Source organism: Trichosurus vulpecula, chromosome 8 (assembly GCF_011100635.1).
Source record: "Trichosurus vulpecula isolate mTriVul1 chromosome 8, mTriVul1.pri, whole genome shotgun sequence".
Lineage (NCBI taxonomy): Eukaryota > Metazoa > Chordata > Mammalia > Diprotodontia > Phalangeridae > Trichosurus > Trichosurus vulpecula.
The window spans coordinates 169,462,274-169,484,899 of record NC_050580.1 but is presented as its reverse complement, the minus strand read 5'-3'; the positions used below and the strand labels follow the sequence as shown (position 1 = coordinate 169,484,899).

The 22,626-nt window shown below is 40.9% G+C and overlaps 1 protein-coding gene across 1 annotated transcript in view; it reads right to left on the bottom strand.

Annotated features, from left to right (window-relative positions):
- HDC (histidine decarboxylase) overlaps nt 1–22,626 on the bottom strand; it is a 30,696-nt gene that overhangs the window by 7,793 nt on the left and 277 nt on the right. The window contains exons 2-9 of the mRNA XM_036737196.1: nt 19,576–19,748; nt 12,149–12,262; nt 11,041–11,163; nt 9,223–9,357; nt 6,940–7,083; nt 6,596–6,662; nt 4,781–4,943; nt 4,601–4,691 (exon numbers count right to left, since the gene is read on the bottom strand). Coding sequence (XP_036593091.1) covers nt 4,601–4,691; nt 4,781–4,943; nt 6,596–6,662; nt 6,940–7,083; nt 9,223–9,357; nt 11,041–11,163; nt 12,149–12,262; nt 19,576–19,748 — 1,010 coding nt within the window. The remainder of the gene's footprint in view (nt 1–4,600; nt 4,692–4,780; nt 4,944–6,595; nt 6,663–6,939; nt 7,084–9,222; nt 9,358–11,040; nt 11,164–12,148; nt 12,263–19,575; nt 19,749–22,626) is intronic.

Here is a 22,626-nt window from a genome sequence, read left to right as displayed (position 1 = left end):
GACCCTGGGCAAGTCACTTCACCCTGTTTGCCTCAGTTTGCTCATCTGTAAAATGAGCTGGAGGAGGAAATGCAAACCACTCCATTATCTCTGCCAAGAATACCTCAAATCGGGCCACAAATAGTCAAATATGACTAAAAGACAACCGAACACAACAAAACCAGAAACGTTAGATTGGACCTGTCATTTAACTGATATAGAGAACTCCCCGATGAGGGAACTTCTACCAATGCAGAAGGGCACCTTTTCTGCGATTTGGGGTACTAAGAGATTAAATAACTTGCCCAGAGGCACCTAACTAGCATGTGATCAAAGCAATATTTTTTTTATTTTTAATTTTGGAGGGGGGAGGCAAGGCAATCGGGGTTAAGTGACTTGCCCAAGGTCACACAGCTGGTAAGTGTCAAGTGTCTGAGGCCCAATTTGAACTTAGGTCCTCCTAACTCCAGGGCCTGTACTCTATTCACTGTGCCACCTAGCTGCTCCCCCCCCCTTTTTTTGGAAGCAATACTTGAACCTAGCTCCTCCTGACACTGAGGCCATTCACTATGCCATGCTGCCTCCAAGATCAGATAATAATATTTAAATCTCTATCTGTTTCTGGGCTTGTCATCAGAGAACTATGCTCCTCAAGAGCAGGAAGAGTGTTGTTTCTTTGTATCCCTAGCACCTAGCACAATACTTGGCACATAATAGGTGCTTCATAAATGCTGACTGGGCAGTCAGGTAGCACAGTGGATAGAACACTGGCCTGGAGTCAGAAAAATCTGAGTTCAAAATCAGCCTTAGACACTTACGAGCTGTGTGACCCTGGGCAAGTCACTTTACCCTATCTGCCTCAGTTTCTTCATCTGTAAAATGAGCTGGAGAAGGCGAGGGCAATCCATTCCAGTATCGTTGCCAAGAAAACCCCATAGACTCACAAAGAGTCCGATGTGACTGAACACCACAAATGCTGATTGATTACTCAGCCTATTGCCCCATCACGATTTTCCTTTTGGCCTCTCTCTGACATCCAGTTAACTTGTCTTGAGGCTTTCAGAGCCTTAGGACTTTATCCCTCTGTGGTTTAGCGATTTGTTTCAGAGTTTACTAATAACACAGTAAATTGTCCTTACAATGACCAAAATCAACACACCTGAAAGTTCAAGGCTAGTCCTTCTAACCTAAGAGGTCACTTAACAGGAAGCTATATCAAACCAAATTGGCCGAAGGCTTCGGAAAAACATTTGCAGATCCTTTGATAAGTAACAAAGTAGCTATAGGGGAATCGATGGTTCCCAGGAGGTACCTTCCAACTAGCAACCACTGCATCCACCTGTCCCTAGCTTAATCCCCATTACTTCCAAGAAATATTTGTCTTGTCAAATAACACTGCAAGTCTGCAAACATAATTACCCAATCCTATCCCAATTTCCTCACCTCTGTCCCCGATTCCTTATTTCCTAACAGGCAGATGGTTATGATACCTCTCCTTTGATTTAGAATGTGCTTATCAAGGGCAGTCAATATTGGGCTTCTAAGGAAAATTCAGACACTATAAATTCTCTTTTCCAGGGGCAGGCCAGCAGAGGGAGACAGAGTATGAGACTAAACCAAAAGACTAGCCTTTTCTAACAAGTAAACTCCTAAAACTTGTTTGTACAGGGATGAAAGGAATATTCCAGTTTCCAAATGGTTACAGTTTGCTGTGCTGCTTTCATTTTAACAGGTACATAGATACTAAAGATGTTACCTTTGCTTTCTTCACAATGTTCTCTGCTCCAAAGAGCATCAGAACTGTAACTAGGGCAGGTGGAGCGGAGCTTTTCCCAGGACATTAAAACAAAAATTTATTTTTAAAGATTCTGCAATTTGCAAGCACGTTAAGTGTATATTTAGATGTCACCTTCAATCTTTCAGTAGCATGGAAACTAATAAAGCCAGCACCTAATTTGAGAGGACCCCACCTGTAGTTTAACTGGCATAGGGAATTTCCAATGAAGAAACTCCCTCTGACGATGCATATTGGTACTTACTCTTCATTGTAGAGTCTTAGAGAATTGCCTGGCCTACTCAGGGTCACATGGCCAATATATGCCTGAACCTAGGTCCTCCTGACTCCAAGGCGGACTCTATCCAGTGACACATGCTGTCTCTCTAAGTAGCACTTAGATACACAAGAAAAATTACTTAAAATAGGAAGCTGCCAAATGATGGCTTCCTTCCTTCCTTCAGTGGATGCACACCAGGCAAGTTCACCCTTGACCTGGCCCTACGCTGCTCTCCCAGAGGTGGCAATCTCCTAGCACCAAGCTGATGAAATTGTAGAGTCGGATGTATAACTTAAAATAGGGCAGCCAGGGGCTTTATAACAGGCACTGACATAGAGGGGTGGACTTTCTCCACTCCTTCCTCTGTGGTGATCGAGAGCATGGTACAAGGGAAAAGATGATTGACTTGGAGACAGAGAACCTGAGATCAAATTCTAGCTATGCAACTTACTACCTTGAGCAAGTCACTGATGTTGTATGTTCCTGAGTATTTTCATCTATTAAATGAAGAGGTTGGACTAAATGATTCCTGAGTTCTCTTGCCCGTATAAAAATTTTTGCTGCTGGTTTAAAAAAAACAAATCCTAGTTATGCTTCTGCCTGGGGTATCTCCCAAAAGTGAACCAGAGACCCTGGCCCTTGTTTTCCTCCCATGAGTCAGGGCCCTGAACGTCCTCTCCTGCTCAGCGGAATTTATTTCACTTATTTTTTATATTATTCTGACATCAGGAACTACAAAGCTGATCAGAGGATGTGTGTAGTGCTGTTTGCCCTAAGTGTCATTTCAAGCTGCCGGCCCTTGGCACCAATATTGCCAGTTAGAACTCTGCCCGGCATGATGAATTTGGTGTTTTTAATCTGAAATTAGCTCATGACTCAACAGGATGGTTCTACAAACAAACCTTGGAGTCTGGGGCATGGATGGACAGTCGGTTTTATCAAGGTTATCCCAGGTCTAGCTCTAGTTTGAACTATTATGGGGTTTTCTGCACCTCTTGTGAACCACAAGCACTCTTATACCAAAGGTCATTGGCCTATGACACTCTTTTACAGGTACAAACCATCCCCCAAGGGCTCAACTATGGTGCTTCCAATTCACTACTGCCCTACTCCATAGTTCCATGGGGAGTAGTAGGGTTTTCTTTAATGTCAGAATGCTCAGCATCAATCTTAGGGTGATCAGATACACTCTTGTGGTCCCAGAGAAGCAAATTCATTAGCCCATTGACAGAAGATGCTACTCTGAACCTGTCTATGTCGATCTATTTTTAGCTTCAGTTTAACCACCTGAATTAAAAAAGGAGCACACAGCTCAGGTCCCAGGCCAGGACAGTAATGAAAGCACCTATGGTGAGAGATAAAGAAAATAGCAATATTTTGCCCTGATCTGGGAGTAGGAGCATTATCCTAGGGAGAAGCCTGAGTGCCCAGTTTCTTTAATTCACTAGAGCAGAGGGTAATAGGATCATAGATTTAGAATTGGGATCTTGGAAGTCATCAGAATCCAAATCCCTGGTTTCGTGGAGAAGGAAACAGGTCTACAAACAACAGGTTACTTGCCCAGGATCAAGCAGCTAGTAAGTGTCTGAGGCAAAATTTAACTTCAGGTCTTTCCGACTCTACATAAATTCAGCTTTGATACTCAAAGCCTCCTTAGCACCCTCACTTGCCTCTCCCCTCTAACTGGAAGGCTGGAGGGCAGAGCGATAAACTCCTCCCAAATTTTCTCTTTATGGAAGGCTCAGAATTTTCCAGACAACTTCATTTCCCATCAGGTGCTCTGCTTGGCTTCAACCCTACCAACATCATCCACTTCTCTCCTTTTCAGCTTCCTTTTGTATATTGTCTTCCCCCATTAGACTGTAAGCTCCTTGAGGGCAAGGACTGTCTTTCATTTCCTTATTTGTATCCCCAGAACTTAGCACAGTGCCTGGCAGTTAATAAATGTTAATTGACTTACTGACTTTAGGCCTAGTGTTTCACCCTTCATGCTACCTAGCTGCCTCAACACAGGGGCAGCATGCTGGCCCCAGGGACCCAGTGTGTGCTTAGTTAAAGAAGAACCTGTTGATTTAATTTATTTAGACTTTTAATTCTTTAATAAGGTTTTTCAGAAAAGACAATTTTTTTTCAAATTGAGTCATTGTAGGATTGAAGGGAATGTTCTTAAAGAATAGGAAACTGACAAGATACGAAACAAAGGGTAAGGATAACCAAGTACCTCTCTAGATGAAGCTGTGTGAGCAGTTTAAAAAAATCAGGATGAGTTCTGGGGCAAGAATAACCTAATACTTTAAAATAAATACGTAAATGATATGGAAGGAGGAGCACATTGAAAAAATTCCCAATTTGCCAATTATAATAGATTAAGCCATTGGGAATCAATTACATGGAGATATTAGAAGCTTATATAAATGATTATTAAACAGTTCAGTGTGGGCAAGTGTATGTTATTGAATGAATGAATATCTAGAAATATAATCCAAATATAGGGCCTAAGTTCCCTCATACAGAAAATGAGAGCTGAACCAGATCTCTGAGATTGCTTGTGGCTCTAAAATTCTCACCATAAAGTCCGTGGCTGCTCCAGAGTTGGCATGCCTGAGGTAGACGGGATTCACACTGAAGGTCTGCTGCAACTTGTACTTGTCTTTGACCCTGCAGGTAGTAAAATGGACATTGCTGGCTGAGGCCTCTTCAGAGGCAGATGATGGTGTTGCATGTGGGGCTAGGCAAGTCGCACTCACCAGAAACCAGTACAGTCAAAGTGAACCATCATCCACTTGGAAGGATTGAAAGTAAACGAATCGGCATACTCAATACCCTTCAAAAACACTCGGAATTCAGGGCAGAGGAAAGCGGTTCCTGCATATGCAGCATCAACATGGAGCCATAGACCCTCACTAGCACCTGTTGAAGCAAAAACCTATGTGACTCCAAGGATTCTTGAAATAAGTTACCATGGGTAATGATGGGTAATGCTACTCTGAGCCTGTCCATATCGATCTTTAGCTTCAGTTCAACCATCTGAATTAAAAGCTCAGGGCTCAGGCCAAAACAGTAATGAAATCACCTATGTTGAGAAGTAAAGAAAATGGCAGTATTTTGCCCTGACCTAGGAATAGGAACATCATCCTAGAAAGAAGCCTGAGTGCCTAGTTTCTTCAATTCACTGGGGCAGAGGGTGAGAGATCATAGACTTAGAGTTGGGATCTTGGAAGTCAATAAAGTCCTGGTTTCACAGAGGAGTTTAAGGATTTCTCTCCTATGAGTTTTGGACTTGGCTGAAATTCAACCATGGTCCAAAGTGGAAAGTGGAGCTCAACCTATGTGTGGAATAAGACATTTTCAATTTGGGTCTGAAACCAGGAAAAAAGGAGGAGGGATGGAGGTAGGGCAGATAAGACATGATGATATCCTTCTTCTTCTTTCAAGAAGAGCCCGAAATCATCCCTGCTTGAATCCCAGGGATAAGATAGCCTACTTCCTTATTTCTTCATTTGAAATAATCCATAAACCATCTCATTTCCTTGTTTCTATCATTGGGGAAAGATACCCATAAGCATGGTCAGGGAGTCTCCTGGCCTAGGTTATGACCTTCCTGGCAAAGCCTACCCAATGCAAAGCATGGTTGGTAGGAAAGTCCTTTGTAAATCTTAAAACATTATGTCAATATGATTTTTGTTATTGTGATTATCTGTTCTTCCATTTTAGTGAAAAGAGTGTCAACACATCTAGCAGACCCTAACTTAAGCTTCAGGAGAAATGTTACTCTTCTCTTATATTATCAAACTTTGAAGTCCAAACAGTGATGTTTGGAGTTCCTATCACTTTGTTCCTTTCCATTCTCTCTTCCATCCCTACCTTCTTCTCTCATTGGCTTCAAATTGAAACTTGTTCACCAGGGGCCCCATATACCCCAACAACTTGGGTTGGGCTCACTCATGTGGAAGAAAAGAAGTCCCTGAGATTTGTGTATGGCTACCTTCTAGGAAAGGGAACAAGGTTGCACAAAGCTAAAAATGTGTTCCTTTCAGCAATATTCACTGAGAGAACAATAACACTGGTTAGCTAAGAGGGGATCCTTAGCTACCTTCTGTGATCCTTCTGCCCCTATATTAAACAGGCCTTGGCTGATCAAGGAAAGGCAGGAGTAAAGTCCCCCCCAGAGCAGTTCCACACTGTCAGTGCTTCAGAGGGCTGTAATTTTGTTGGTGTGTGTAACTCCCCTCACCAGTTCAGACCACAACCCCTCTAGACCAAATTAGATAGTCTTTGTGAATTGCTATAACTCCTCCCCTCCCCACCCCCACTCCCACCCCCATTAAAAATAAATAAATACCACTAATAAGTCTCTCTGGATTTAAGTAAGCTGGTCCTTGGACAACATACATACAATTTGTCACCAGGGCCATACTCAAAGTCTTCCCAGCTTGGTAAGATCTGTTAGATCTAGTGCCCTGCTGGCATAACCTCAAAGAATCCAAGGAGACTGCCAACTGGTTAACAAATGTAGAAAATCACTGGATAAATTATCTTAGCCAGACAGGACATATGCTTACAAACAGGCCCCAGCTCTGCCAAGCAGTCAAATGCACAGACACCAGTGGTCCCTAAGGTAGCACACACCTGAAAAGAAAACAAAGTTAGGTTACCGCAGTAGGTGGGCTCAACTTACGAATCTGATTTTTTTTAAATGAAGCTCCAACCACAAATATTAATCTATCGGCTACTCTACCATCACCCATGACATTAGAATATTATTTCCATTCAATTTTTTAGCATTTTGCTTATCTTCTTTCAACCAAAGCCCCTTCTCCACATTCATTATCTATTGTTCAAAATCGCATCAACTCATCTCCCTTCAGTTCTCATGAAGTGCATTTATTCATTCATTCCAACTTACAAAAATAGGCACTAAGCCGCTTTTTCTGTCCTCTTCAATAGCTTTCTGAAGAGTTTCACCACGGAGGGAGAAATTTTTATCCACAGGCAGGAATTTCATCTTCACAAGTGAAATCAGACCGGCCTTTTCAACTGACGAATGGGCCTAAACAGATGAGAGAGAATAACACCAACTCCTGACACCTGATATTTATGTAAGATCATAGATTTAGAGTTGGAGGGGATTTCAGAGCCCTATTCGTCCAAACCCCACCACACCTACAGGCCAAGAAGGTTAAATGACCTCTCTGAGGTCACACAGCTATAAAGTACCGGGTACAGGATTTGAATCCAGGTCCTCTGACTTCAAAGCTATTACTTTCCACTGAACGACTTTATACATATATATTTCTTTTACATAGTTGTATATTTAATATATTTATTTATGTGTAAAATGGCTCCACTGAACCATTTTATATATTTCTTCAAAACACTTTCCATATTTTATCTCATATCACACTCTGAGGTACTGTTTTAACTATTATTGTACCTACTTTATAAATAAAGAAATGGGCTGAGAAGGTTTAAGGTCTTACAGCCATTAAGTGTCTATAGCAGGATTTGAACCAACTCTAAATTAGATACTTTCCTGGGACCAACACAGAGCAGAGTTGTCATTATAACAATTATAATAACAGCATGTACAAAGCCCTTAAAGGTTTGCCAAGCACTTCACATATGTTAACTAATTCGATCCTCACAACAACGCTGTAAGTGCTATTATCCCCATTTCACAGACGAGGAAATTAAGTGACTTGTGCAGAGTCATACTAAGGAACGTCTGAGGCAGGATTTAAAGGGGATTAAGTGCACTTCAGAATACAGAAGCTCTGGAATGTCAAATATTGGCTCGAGAATTCATCTTGTGAAGACAGAGCGATAACTTGGAATTTTTGTGCCCGGAACGAATTCAGTTGAATAAAGGATGGGGGGTGGGGTGGGGTAGGACAGAGGCAGGGAGAAGGAATGGGAATTGCCAAATTATATGTATAAACAAACCAGGAGAGGAGAGAGGCCAACCCTCTGCATGGAGGCTTTTGAGAGGAAAATAAAGTGGGCATGACAGGACCCTAGAGCAAAGACAACAAACTACTGCCCAATCCAAATCCTGCCGGCTGCCTGTTTTAAAACATATTTTAAAATGTAAAAATCATTCTCGGCTCACAACAAAAACAGGCAACTGACCAGATTTGACCCTCAGGCTGTAGTTTGCTGACCCCTGCCCTAGAAGTATCGCTCCAGGCCAAGAGAAGACCATGAAGTAAAGTATAAAGATGGCAGTCATAGTGGAAGGAAAGATTCATTCTCTCGTTCAGGTGTTAGCACCCATGAGCAAACCAAACAATACCACAGGGGCCGATACCCCAATGATGTCAGAAAAAGAAGGAAAGGATTCATATGGACAAAAATGTTTATGAGAACACTTTCTGCTGTAGCAAAGAACCAGAAACTAAGGGTATACCCATCAACTGGGGAATGGCTGAACAAATTATAGAGTATGAATACAATAGAATATTATTGTGTTATATGACAAAAGGTGACAAATGAGAGTGTAATAGATTTGGAGAAACCCAGGAAGATTTATATGCATTATGGAGAGTGAAATGAGCAGAACCAGAATAATTTATACCATGACTATGACACCGTGAAGGAAAACCATTTTGTAAGGCTTGCAACCCAATGACCAACTAAGACTCCAGAAGACTGATTTTGTATGGGTTTTTTTGTTGTTTTTGTTTTTTTGATGAGGCAATCAGGATCAAGTGACTTGGCCATTTAAATCAGAGAGATGATGGACTAGAGGTGCAGAATTATACATCCCTCTTCAGATATGACCAGCATGTGCATTCATTTTGTTTGACTGTACTCAAGAGAAGGCTTTTCTCTTTTTTGTCAGGGGAAGAAGATTATGGAGGAAAGAAGAGGCTAGTGACAGTGATTAAAAAAACACACAATAAACATTTTAAAAATACACAGAAGAAAGAAGGAAATTCAGGAGCAGATAAAGACAAGTAAGGCAATGTTGGTGCTATCAGGTTAAATTCAATATATACTTTTTTTAAAACTGTACCTAACATAGATTCAAAGTTTCATGTACAATCCTCATTCCTTGGTATTCTTTTATATATCAAAATGTCTGTGTTTGTTGATATCTGTCACATTCATAACAGTCAAAAAGAAAAGTTATTTTTCAAAGTCCCATTCACTTCATGTTAGTCGCCTCTGTCAGTATAGGTACTCTCACCTGGTCTGAGGCATAAGCAACAAGCCGAGAGTTCAGGGAAGATTCGTCCACATCTGGCTCAGACACTTTCATGTCCAGGATTTTGTTTTTTCTGGCTGCTAGCAAAGCTACCAAGGTAGATTCACTGACTGTACTCTGTGGAGGAAGAGAGGTCATGACTGGCAGCCCCTTTTTTTCTCTCCTTCCAAATATTCCAGAATTTATTTTGTTTTTACTTTTGTTATTTTCTGCAACTATCCCCAAAAAAGAGCACAGTCTCTGCCTGAGGCCATTCCTCATCTCCTCACATCATTCTCCATCCTCTGTCATCTTTTTCCTATTTGTCCCATGTCCACAGTATACCAAGACATATACTGACCGTGGATAGCTCTCTTACTAATTTGCCAAATGCACAAAGAAAAAAATCACGATGCCAAAGGGATCACCCTGGAAGGCATTGAAGATGAGAAGAAAACAACCAGTCCCTGGTAAATAATGATTATGTTTCCAATATAGCAGGGGGATGGGGAGGGGGGGAAGAAGAGGTAGAGGAAGAACAAGAGACACATGGAGGCACGTGGAAACTTATTAAAAAATTTTAAAAAGACAGAGCACAGAGCTACAAGGGAAGCAGGAAAATCCTTAATTCCAGCTCAGCTGATGACATCTCCTGATTCACTCCCCCTCTCAGGGGCTCAATCTCTCCATCTGTAAAATGGATATATTCTGTCCTTCCCAAGTCAAAGCATATGCATATGCTAATCAGCAATTAATAAGGAAGGATTAAACTATGGAAATAAATTAATTCCTGTAGTAAGGAAATATCTCTTTACATTTCATTTGGAATTCTCATATATTTCCTCATTTAATCCTTGTGTTCAGAGCTGTTTCTTAAAATCCTCAAGTGAACAAACACTCTAAGTTGTTTCATGTCCCACAAAACACATAGGTATTCAGACTTGTGGAGGTCAACATGGCCAGATCCTGATTCTCTCCCGCTGAACTGTGCCAAAACACTGTCTTGTATCCTGGTGCCTTAAAAGGGTTGTTGTATCTCTAGATACTTCCAACAGTCAGCAATTTAACACCCAAACTCTAGCTCCATTATTTTCAGTAAATTATAGAACGAACTGAACCATTTAAGCAACTTTGGCTTAGTGGATCTTAGGAGATAGCAACTTAGGCAAAGAATATAAAAGCTACAAACTTATCTTGCTCATTTCTCCCTTCTCTCCAGCTTTCTAGAAGCTGTGAACTAAGTTTCCTAAGTCATATAATCTGTCATCCTCCGTTATCCAGTCTCACCATATGGACAGGAAGGAGTTTGTGTCTGTGTGTGGTTTGGGGGAGGCAGGGAAGAGAAATAGCAGAAGTCTGGTTCATAAACTAAAAAAGTCTAGATTGGAATGATAGTAGTAATATGATGATTTATTGATTTTCTTTTAAGGAAAGAAGAGAGGGAAAAGAAAAGGATACAGGGATAAAGGAGAGAGGGAAGGAAAGCAAGAAGAGAGACAAGGTGAAATATGAAAGGGAAGAGGGTAGGATGGAAGGAAAAGGGAAGAATAGGAAAGAATGAAAGGGAAAGAATGGATGAAGGGGAAAGAAGATGAAGGGGAAAGGAGAAGGAAAAAAGCAGATAGAGGAAGAGGAAGAAGGAAGGGGAAAGCAGTTAGTGAAAGGAAAATGAAAAAGGACATATTGTAGTATGAGTGAGGCAGTAGGGACATTGTGGTAAACAGGAGGCCTAGACAGCTAGGAAGGCAGATTTATCATTCATTTCCTAAATCAGCATTTTTTCCAATCCCAAACGCAAGAGCATGGCATCATCTGAGGCACCTGTAAGACACCTCCTCCCTGGCTGCTTGGGTGGTGGTGTAGGAAGTGCTCAGGGAGGCCCAACATTTTTGCCAGCCAATCCATGACGTTCATCTCAAGCTCAGTGCAGGCTGGGCTGGAGGCCTGGAACAGAAAAAGGAAAAGTCAGGACTTCTATCCAACCTGCAAGGAATATTCCCACCCACCCATCCCTAGCAGTTGAAACAAGCTGCAACTCTGCCATAACTCCTGATCAAACCCTCCTCGTATGCCAGTGGGAAGCCAAGATCTCGCAGAGTAAGAGATCAGTGAGTGACAGGCAAGCCCCCAGGCTTTCTCCCACCTCCCGCCCTCCTGCTTTCAGTCATGCAAAGGAAAAGAGAGAAAAGAGCTTCCTGGCAACTGATTATCTCTCAGTTAGAAGTCAGCTAATCCCTTAACAATGCTGGCCAGGGGTCACCAATTCCATCTGGCCCAGCTACAGAGAATATGCCTGGGGATGATTTAGATAAACATGGATTTTCCCAGCAAATCCCATAAGAGCAGAACTGGGGAGTAGGGAGTAGGTGAAACCACAGCTTAAAGTTTGAAAATTTTAGAATATAAAATAAAATATTAATGTATGCAGAAGGTAGAAAAATATATTATTACTCACCTTAGAGAAGAGTTTTTTAACCCTTTTTTTGATTATGAACCCCTTCTTAGAATAATGTTTTAAAATGCATAAAATAAAATACATAGGATTACAAGGCAAATCAATGATATTAAAAATAAAGATGTCATTTTCTCCCATCCAAATTCATGGACTCCTTGAAATTTCTCCACAGACTGTGGAGCTTGGGGTTAAGAACCTTTGCAATAAAGATAATACAGACTAAAAACTATAAATAGGTTCAAGGAGTATTAGGATGTATTTTGGTGTGATGACGGGAGAGAAGTTGGGGGTGGTAGAGTGACGATGCATCTCCATACCAAGAAGGGTTACTATGCACTCTCATAAAACATTCTTTGTTGCTATAGTCAGAGAAAGGAAACAAGAAAATAGGCCACTAGTCTGATGGAAGAGGCCATGATTCCTGTTCTTGTTCCCCCTTCTAATAACGGCTTTTCCCCTGCTCCTGCTACTTACCCAGGTGAATCCTAAGCAGTTAATAGCATCTGCTAACATGTCTCCTAACAGTGACGGCCAGGAGGTCAGAGCTGGGAAGTAGGCATGCATATGGGGACTCTGCCAGTGGACAACCTGGGAGAGAACATGCAGAAGACAACAGAGGAGCACTGAGGCCCAGGTTCCTTCCACAGCACAAGTGGAAGGACCTGGGCAGGGCCGTGTTACTCTTCCTAAGCAAAATCCAAAGAGCATTTTCCATCAAGTCCATCAATTCCATCAATTCCAAAGTCACCTGAAACCCTTCATGTCCCGGAAAAGGTCTCTGGTTGAACAGAAACAATCCCATCCTATCCAATCCTGAGAGGGACAAATATATGTGTGTATACATGAGAGGCAGCTTGTCATAATGAATGGGTCTTGAAGTCAGAGACCTGGGAAGCTTATACAAGCTGTGTGACCATGTGCAAATCAATTAACCTCTCTGAACCTTAGGAAACTCTCTAGGTTATAGACAGGTTAAAGTCTACTGCTAATGTGGAGTTTCCACACCAAAGAAATTATTAGTTATGTAGATAATATAACCAATCTAGTTGCAATCCTGATGTTTTACATTAGTAAGGTATATTTCTTTTGAACTGTGCCTTATTATATGTCTCCCCACCTCATTATGGTATGTATTAGAACCTCTGGGATAAAATATAAATTCCTCTGAATAACATTCAAAGTTACTCACAACCTGGCCTATTTCTAGGTTTCCAGTCTTTTGTACATATTATACTTCTCCATACTTTCTATGATCTAGACATATACTGTTCCAACCATAATATACCGCACGTCACCATACTTTTGCACTACTAGCTGGTACTCATGCCTAGAATGCACTCCCCCACTCCACTCAGCTCCACTCCTGGAAAACCCTGGTTTTCTACAAGAATCAGTTCAAGCTTCACCTTTTTACATAAAGTTTTTCTTGACCGCTACCACCACCACCTCCAGTTGCTAGTTCCCTTCCCCCCAAAACTACCTTGTATTTATTTGTGTATATGTTGAATCCTCTGACAGAATGTAAACTCCCTGGGGACAGGAAGCATTACATTTTTCTCTATAGCCCGAGTGCTCAGCACAGTGCCTGGCACACAGTAGGCATTTATTAAATGTTCAATGATTGATTGGTTGGTTGTAGCAGCACCATGGGGATTTGAAACAAATGTTTGATCATCACACAATTCCCAAGGGAGAACATTTAAGTGGACTCATGGATGCCTTTGGTATTCCTGTATGCAATTCTCTGTGAATGGGCCTTCCCTTGACCCACAGGCACAGTGGTGTTACATTTGGCATTTACACGATGCTTTAGCTGCCCAGTGTCTTAGGTTGTACAAATATAATTATTTCTATTTTTCAGAGAAGTTAAGCAACTCACTGAAACTCATAACTAGCATGTGGTAGAGCCAATACCTAAAATGAAATCTTCTCATTCCAAGTTTGGTATCCTTTCCGCTATACCATGAAAGGAGGAGCTGGACAAGACCAAAAAGGAATCCTATATAGTAACAGTTCTCTGTAATGTTTGTGTTTGCTCCCCCGGCTCCTTTATTTTCTCTCTCTAGTCTCCTCTTCCATTACTCCCCCGCCCTACCCCAAATCTTCTGCTCCAGCCCAGTTTGATCTTGTCTGCGACTCATTCGTATTCCTATATCTTTGCTGGAGATAGCCCCCAAATTTCTGCATCTACTCCTCTCCTACTCCCTCCTCTTTGTCTATCCAAAGTCAACCAATTCGTCAAGGCCTAATTCAAATCCCTCCTCCTCAGCCCTTCTCTGATGACTACAGTCTAGTGACAACCACACTGCCCTCCCTGTCCCTTTATAAACCCCTACAGGACAATTTGTCTATATTGCATCCTAAACTCTAATAGCTTAAAACTACACTAAGAGTTTTGGAACATCCTAAATATAACCACATATATCCCTAACCTCCCAAAAAACACAGCTTAGGTGCTGCTTTCTACACACTTCCTTTCCTGTTCCCCCAACAATTAGCACTCTCTCCCTCTTAAAATTACTTAGTACATAGTTTGTATTTATTTATATGCATATTGCATTTGCACAGTAGAATGTAATCTCCTTGAGGGCTTCTCCTCTTGTTTTGACCTTTTTATTCCCAGGGCATAGCACATACTAGGTGCTTGGTAAAGTATTATTGAATTGATAAACATTTACTTAATTGAATCTCTTGACTTTGCTAAATTAATCTTCGGTGTGTGTAGTTACTTTTCTCTATAGATCTTAAAATAATAATAATAGTAATAACTAACATCTCCATATAGTGCTTACTATGTGTCAGGCACTGTGCTAAAATCCAGAAAATAGTACAGTGCCTTGCATACTGTAGTCAGGAAGACCTCATTTTGAAACTTGCCTCAGAGATTTGCTCAAGGTCACACAGGCGGTAAGTATCAGAGGTGGGGATTTGACACCAGATCCTTTGACTCCATTGCCAGAACTCCTTCTGTACCTCATAGAGGTCTTATCTCCCCTACTAGACCAAAAGCTCACTGGGGTGAAGGAATGTGTCTCATTTATCTTTGTTCTCTACAGATGTCCATAACAATGCAGTTCATTTAATGAATTTCTGTTGAATGGATGGATGGGGATGGATGGATGGATGGATGGATGGATGGATGGATGGATGGACGGATGGATGGGTGGATGGATGGATGGATGGACGGATGGACGGGTGGGTGGATGGACGGATGGACGGGTGGATGGATGGATGGATGGACGGACGGACGGACGGACGGACGGACGGATGGATGGACGGATGGATGGGGATGGATGGACGGATGGATGGACGGATGGACGGATGGATGGGTGGATGGACGGATGGACGGGTGGACGGGTGGACGGACGGATGGACGGATGGATGGACGGATGGACGGATGGATGGACGGATGGACGGGTGGATGGATGGATGGACGGATGGACGGGTGGATGGACGGATGGATGGGTGGATGGATGGATGGATGGGTGGATGGACGGATGGATGGACGGACGGATCGGTGGATGGACGGATGGATGGACGGATGGATGGATGGATGGATGGATGGATGGATGGATGGATGGATGGACGGACGGATGGGTGGATGATGCTAACCAAAGACATGCCTCTAGGAGAGCCAAGAAATCAAGGAACCATTGCCCCTAGATAGATAGATGTCAGGAGGCCGGTTCAGTCTTTGGGATTCAAGGCTACGCCCTATTATCATTCTTGAACAGTAACTGTTGATGGGTGCCCCCTCTCAACTGCTACCATCTAGTGGCTATATCAAGATATATCTCACTAGATAAAGTATCTAATCCTGATGATACTTTATCAAAAACAGACAGACACCTATTCTCTAAGATAAGCATCCTTGGCTCCGCCTGGCAACAACCACTGGATTTCATTACATCAAGTAAATCGGCTGTTTCCCCATCACTTTTTGACCGTTACTTTGCTTGCTTCCTTTTAGGCAAGGAGCAGGAGATGACAGCTGCCAGATTACAGTTAACAGAGGGGTCATCCTACAGAATGCAACCACTGATCATCTCAGCCAGGAAACAGCTCCTTTTGATAAAGTTTCACTTGTGTTTTTTTTAAATGGTATTTTGAAATTTTTTGGATGGTTAAAAAGCACTAGGATTATCAGAAACTTCTTCCCTTCATTTCATTGCCATGAGTCAGTTTTATTTTGTATAACTCCCCTGACTGCACTCTCCATTCTACTCACAGTGGACCAACAGCTGTTCCCAGTAAACACGCCATCTACCACCACCCTACTGCAGAAGCAGCCCCCCAAGTCTGGAAGGTACTCCTTCACCTCCAACTGGACTTGAATCTAGCTCCATTCACAGGACAGCTCAGTTGCCACTCCCTATGGGTTTTTCCCGATCTACACTCCACCACCCACTTCAGTTATTAGCACTTGTAATTACTTATTATACGCTTTGTATATTCTTTGTATTTACTTATCTGGGAACATGTTCTCCTTCCCCATTCTACCCCACCCCCCACTACAGTAAAATGTAAACTCTCTAAGGGTAAGTACATTTTTTTAAATCCATCTTAAATGCCTTACATATAGTAGGGACTTTTTGGGTCTCTATCTCCAGTGCCTTACACATAGCAGGTGGTTTTTGTTTCTATCTTCAGCATCTTGAACGTCATAGATTGTTAATAAATGTTTAGGAAGTTGAATGGTTTTCCTGGGCCACATGGGACATTACTTGGATCCAAGCATTCCATGTTGATAAAGCCATAGAACCACAGAATATTAGAGCAAGAAGAAACTTTGTTTTATAGGTGAGGAAACTGAAACCCAGAGGGCAATGAAATGATAAGGTCAAGGTCACACAGTGAGTACTGGCAGAGTCAAAACTAAAAAATAGTCTCCTGACTGCTAGTCCAACACACTTTCCACTACAGGAGGCAGCCTCTCTATGCAGTTTAAGAAATTATCACACAATAAATAACAGTGTCACTGTGACTAACATATTGTGAGTCACATTCAGTGACAAGGGTTGAATTAGGTGACCTCTAAGTTGCTTTCCAAGGCTAAGATCCTATAGTCCTTGAAAATAAAGTTCTGCATTTTAGCTGAATTCTGGAAGATGGGACAGGAGTGTGTGACTCTAGAGTCTGGACTCAGAAAGCCACTCGATTAGGAGGAGCTTTTCAGTCATAATCATACCTCAATTATGTCTACATTTCTACAGTTGTCATATGGAAAGAATATTAGTTTCCAAAGCACTTTAGCAGGAAATAATAGTAGTTACAAAAACAATAATAATAACAACAGGAATAAATGATGAATAGCTGGTGTTTAATAACCTTAAGGTTGGCAAAGCACTTTACCATTCACTATTTTTCATTTGGCTCTCACAACACCTCTTTGAGGTAGATTTTATATATATGTATACACATATGTACATATGTGTATGGTGTATGAGTGTGTGTGTGTATACATATATATATGTATGTATGTATGTGTGTTCCCATTTTACAGATGAGGAAACTGAGAAACAGAAAGCCTGAATGACTTACCCCTGGTAATACAGCAAGTGTCTGAGGCAGAATTTAAACCCATATCATAATGACTCCAAGACTAACACTACATGTACCATACCACTGTGCCTCTCTCAAAAAAGAAAAAGAAAGAGTCCTGTTTAGCACTTGCACACTGGTATAATACTCCATTCCTTTGTTCCTAGAGCCCCTATCCCAGTCTCAGATGGTGAGCCACTTGTGACTATCGAGATTAGTGTATTAGAACAGTAGTCTCCAAAGTGGGGCTAGGCTCCCTTGTGAAGCCTTAAGCCTGACCTCAAAAGTGTATTATTAACCAGTTGGAGGGTAGGAAGAGAGATCTCAATCTATCTTCACTAAAACAGTCCTTGAAGCTTGTCTCCAAACAATCACACCGATCCTTTTTACCCAACACTTCCCTATTTCTCCCTCCCTCTCCTCTAAGCCACCCACAACAGTTATGCTGATGCCTTTGTGAAAATTGTCCACACACACATCCACTGTTGTCAGATCACATCCTGGTGGGCTCTGCTTTGGAGAAGATGACCAGTGAGTTAGATCCCTGCCTTCTCCTTTTATATTTTGGGTAGTACAGAGTAGGTCACTCAGGTTGAGCAGGTATGGATGGATTGCAGCTATCATTACATTTTCATTCTCCCCAAACCCGCTTCTTCTAAAACTTCTCTCTTACTGTGAAGAATGCCACCATCCTTCTAATCCAACTTCACCTAGGTATCATCTTCAACTCCTAATTTTCACTCAACCCACTTCTTCTTATCCAATTAGTTATCACATCTTGTTGGTTCTGCTTCCCCATCTGTCTCCCTCTCTCTCTTCACACAGCCAGTAATATCACCCCTCACCTGGACTACTGCAATAGCCTGCTAAGTGATCTTCCTGTTTCTAGTCTTTCTCCATTCTAATCCATTCTCCACTCAGATGCCAAATTTTCTAAAGCACAGGTCTGATTATATCACTGCCCTATTCAATTTTTTTTGTGTTTTTTTTTTGAGGGGGAAGGCAGGGCAATTGGGGTTAAGTGACCTGCCCAAGGTCACACAGCTAGTAAGTATGTCAAGTGTCTGAGGCCAGATTTGAACTTAGGTCCTCCTGACTCCAGGGCCGGTGCTCTACTCACTGCACCACCTAGCTGCCCCTCCCCTATTCAATAAAGTCTGATGGCTCCCAATTGATTCTATGATCAAATAATATTTCATCTTGATATTCCTTTTTTACTTCTATTTGTTTTTGTTTGTATTTCTGTATTTCTTTTATAATTACACAATTATTAGTCCATGCTTATAATTTATTATTACATATTATATTATTATAATAAATGACACAAGTTATACTTCATAAGTAAGTAACTATACACATATTGGGGGTTTAGCTCAAAACTTTTTATTGAGAGGGATGTGAGATCAAACAAGTTTGGAGATTAGTGTTTGAATGAAATGAAAAGTCAAGGGTTTGACACCCACAGACCAGTTTGCTTCCCTCTATTCCATGGACACAGACTATACCCCTAACCCTAATTCTATCATAAATTTGTATTCTTTAAAAAAAATAAATTAATATGGACTCTTGGACGCAAGGGAGACAGGCAAAAGAGTATAAGATAGTGTGCTTCAGCTGGTAGCCCAACCCTGAGCAAATTACTTCACCTCTTTGGCCTCCATTTCCTCACCTGTAAAATGAGGGAGTTGGACGAGATTAACTCCAAAGTCCTTTCAAATTCTAACATTCTGTTTTAATATTTTCTAAAGTCTCTTCTTGCCTAGACATTCTGTGATTCTATGAAATCAATTTCCATAACCAGAAAAGTAACTCAGAGCACATACCCTACTTATTGGCAGTGGGTAGGCAGACTGGGAGGAACTTTGTCAACAAAAGGTTTTGAGGTATGAGGAAAAGAGAGGAACAAATCAATATGGTAAAATATAGAGAAGACTGGATGCGGATTCAAATCCCAACTCTGCCACTTACTATCTGTGTGACTTTATGAAAGCCACTTAACTTTCCATGGCCTCATTTCCTTCATCTACAAAATGAACAGTTTGGACTAGATAACCTCTAAGGCTCCTTTCCAGCTCCAAATCTGTGACTGAAGATGACAAAGATTATTAGCTGTCAATAATCTGTCCGATCCAGCCCCGAAATCCAGTACCCTGAGTCACACAACTCAGCAAGGCCGAATGAAGCATTGATAGTCACTGTCAACACATCTGAAGTGCTGAAACTGTGTGCACGTTATCCGTCTTGAATCTCTAGAAAATCCAAGTTAGGCATCACTTCACACCAACCACCTGCTTCTATCCTTAAATCAGTACAACAAAACTGAATGCCCTTTTCTCTTTGGTATTGTGCTCATTTCTTACCCCAGGCATAATGATTTTCTCAATGTCTCCAAAGATGGCGTCCCAGCTGTCTGGCTCCACAGGGGCACTGTCGGGCAGCTGGCTTCTCATGTAACCTGGTTGCACATCAGGTGTAACCCGCCTCTCTCTCACAGTGCTCAGATACTGGAAAATGTAATCCACCATCTCCTTTCCTGAAAAGACAGCAAAGGAGAGAGGCTATACCTTGTGACCTAAACAGTACTTTTATATCATCATTCAGGCCTCATCATGCCTCTTTCCACCCTTGAGAGCTATGCTAAGAGGCATGCTAGAGAAGCAGACAGAAGAAAAAGGATGGAAGAACACTCCTAACCGCAGTGGGACAGAAGAGTCCTTGTTTTTAGCTGACAACTTTTTTATTTTTTTATTATGAACTTTAGGAATACCAAATAAAATGGGCATTTCCACATACTTAGTAGAATAGAAAAAGCATTGTGCAGAAAACTTTAGAACTCTACTATATATGCTTGCTTTTCTTTTTAACTATATAATAAGTTTTACCTGTAATTTTCAATATTATTCTACCTGTCTGTGACTCTTTTTAGCCTTTTCTCTCTGAATTCAAAAAAAAAAGATGTTTCAATGACCCTCTTTTCTTTCCTTTCCTCTTCTTTCTTCCTTTTTAAAAAGTTTATCCTTATTCCTCATTGCCCTCCCACCCTCCACCATTGGGAAATTAAAAAAAGAGAAAAATAAAACTCATGTAAGCAAAAATGCAAAGTGAGAATGAGTCAAAGCAGATTCCTTCGTTGGCTATGTCCAAAAATGTTGTCTTATTCTTTATTTTCAGATGGCAATGTGCTAAATTTTTTGACAGTTTCAGTCCACATGCCCTTCTCCCTTGAGAGAATATTTTCTGTGTGCCCAGATATAAAGACTATGCATCAATTGTGGACCACTCATTGCTACTAAGAGAAAAAAAAATCTGATGCAGAGTAAAGTAAAAACAATTTATACAATAAAAAATAAGAACCAGAAGAATAATTTATACAATAATAATATGGCAAAGACAAACAATTTTGAAAGACTTAACAACTCTGATAAATGTAATGACTAATCATGAATCCAGAAGGACTGATGATAGAAAATGCTGCCCACCTTCTGACAGAGTCAATGGATTTAAGATGCAGACTGAGACATACACTTTTGGACATGGCCAATGTGGGAATTTGTTTTTCTTGACCATGCACATTTGTTACAAGAATTTTGTTTCTCTTTTCTTTTTTTTTCCTTTTAAATTGGGAGAGTGGGATGGGAAGTTGAGGAAATAAATTCTTTTTAGTAAAAAAAAAAATAGAAAAACATTTTTATAAGAAATCAGAAAAAATGAAGTAATCTCCCTCCTTCCCATTTCATGGAACCAACCACAAGCCATGGACTAACATAAAGTTTATACAGATTCAATTATAAAATTACATTCTTTTATAAAGAAACAAAGAATAACTTAAAATATGGAGCATATTCAGCACTCATGACTGGTCTATGCAGAGAAAATTTTAAAAATGAACAGAAAGTTCATTTCTGCCCTGCTCTTTATTCCAATGAGGAAAAATTCCAGCATCCTAACTGCCATGTTTACCCAAAGCCATCTGAAAACAAAGAATATGTATACGAACACCTGTACCCCATCTCCTCTCTCTCTCTCTTTCTCTCTCTCTCTCTCTCTCTCTCTCTCCATACATACACACACACACTTCTCTGACTACACTCCTCACTCTTGAAATTATAGTCATTTCTCTATGTCCCCAGGAAGCAGAAGATTTTAATTCTCTGGTCATCTAAGAGAGGAAAAGAGTATATTTATTCAGCATTCTGGAGGGTGTGGGGAAGAATTCCCCAAAGTTGAGTGTTCTGAAGCCCCTGACAGATATTTCCTCCTTGCTCCCTCCTTATTTCTCCATGTCTGCTACTAGTTTTGTACTTTCAAATAAGTTCTCATTGGTATAATGTTGTATATCATGTATATAATGCAATCACCTGAAAGAAACCTGCTAAAATGAATTTAAACCAAGTTAGCATATTTCTATTCCTATGAGATATTTAAGAGGGGATTCCTTTGATCCAAAGCAATGGCTCCCAAATAGTGGAATGTCAGGCAATAAGGCAGATCAGTAGAGGAAATGTATTGGGTTGGGGGCACTGGGGAAGGCTTTCTTAGAGCCGCATAAATTATGCAAGCCAGGCAGTCATCTCATTCTTCTATGAAGGTATCTGTAACCTGGGGCTCATTAAGTAAATAGATAGACAGATAGATGTGTGTATACACACACATACACACATACATGTGTATTGCAATACACACATGTATATATACATGTGTATACACATATAATGCATGTATACCCACATATGTATAACTGTATTTCAATATAATTGGTTTCCTTTGTAATGTTATACATTTAAAAACATTATTCTGAAGAGTCCATAGGCTTCACCAGACTGCCAAAGGGCAAGACTATACTTTAAGGAGAGAAAGACAGTAAGATTGGCCCTGGGAATATACTTATATATAGAATGGGAAGGAAAAGAAAATATTCTGCATGAGATACAGATAGAATAAACTACATATATTTTTTCCATCTTTAGAGCCTCTGGGATAAAATATAAATTCTTCTGATTAGCATTCAAAGCTATTCACAACCTGGCCCATTTCTACCTTTCCAGCCTTTTGTACAATATTATACTTCCCCATACATTCTACAATGTAGATCTATACTGTTCCAACCACAATATACCACACGTCTCCATGCCTTTGCCCTAGAATGCACTCTTCCCTCACCTTCACTATGTGGAAACCCTGGTTTTCTTCAAGAATCTGTTCAAGCTCCACCTTTTACAGGAAGTTTTTCCTGACCACTACCACCACCAGCTGCCCTTCCTCCCAAGACTATCTTGCATTTATTTGTGCATATGTTTGTCTCCCTGATAGAATGTAAACTCCTTGAGGTCAGGAACCATTACATTCTTTAGAGTACCGAGCAAATAATTTTCTGTTTAGTTGATTTAGAATCTAGATCTTCAATTCTCTTT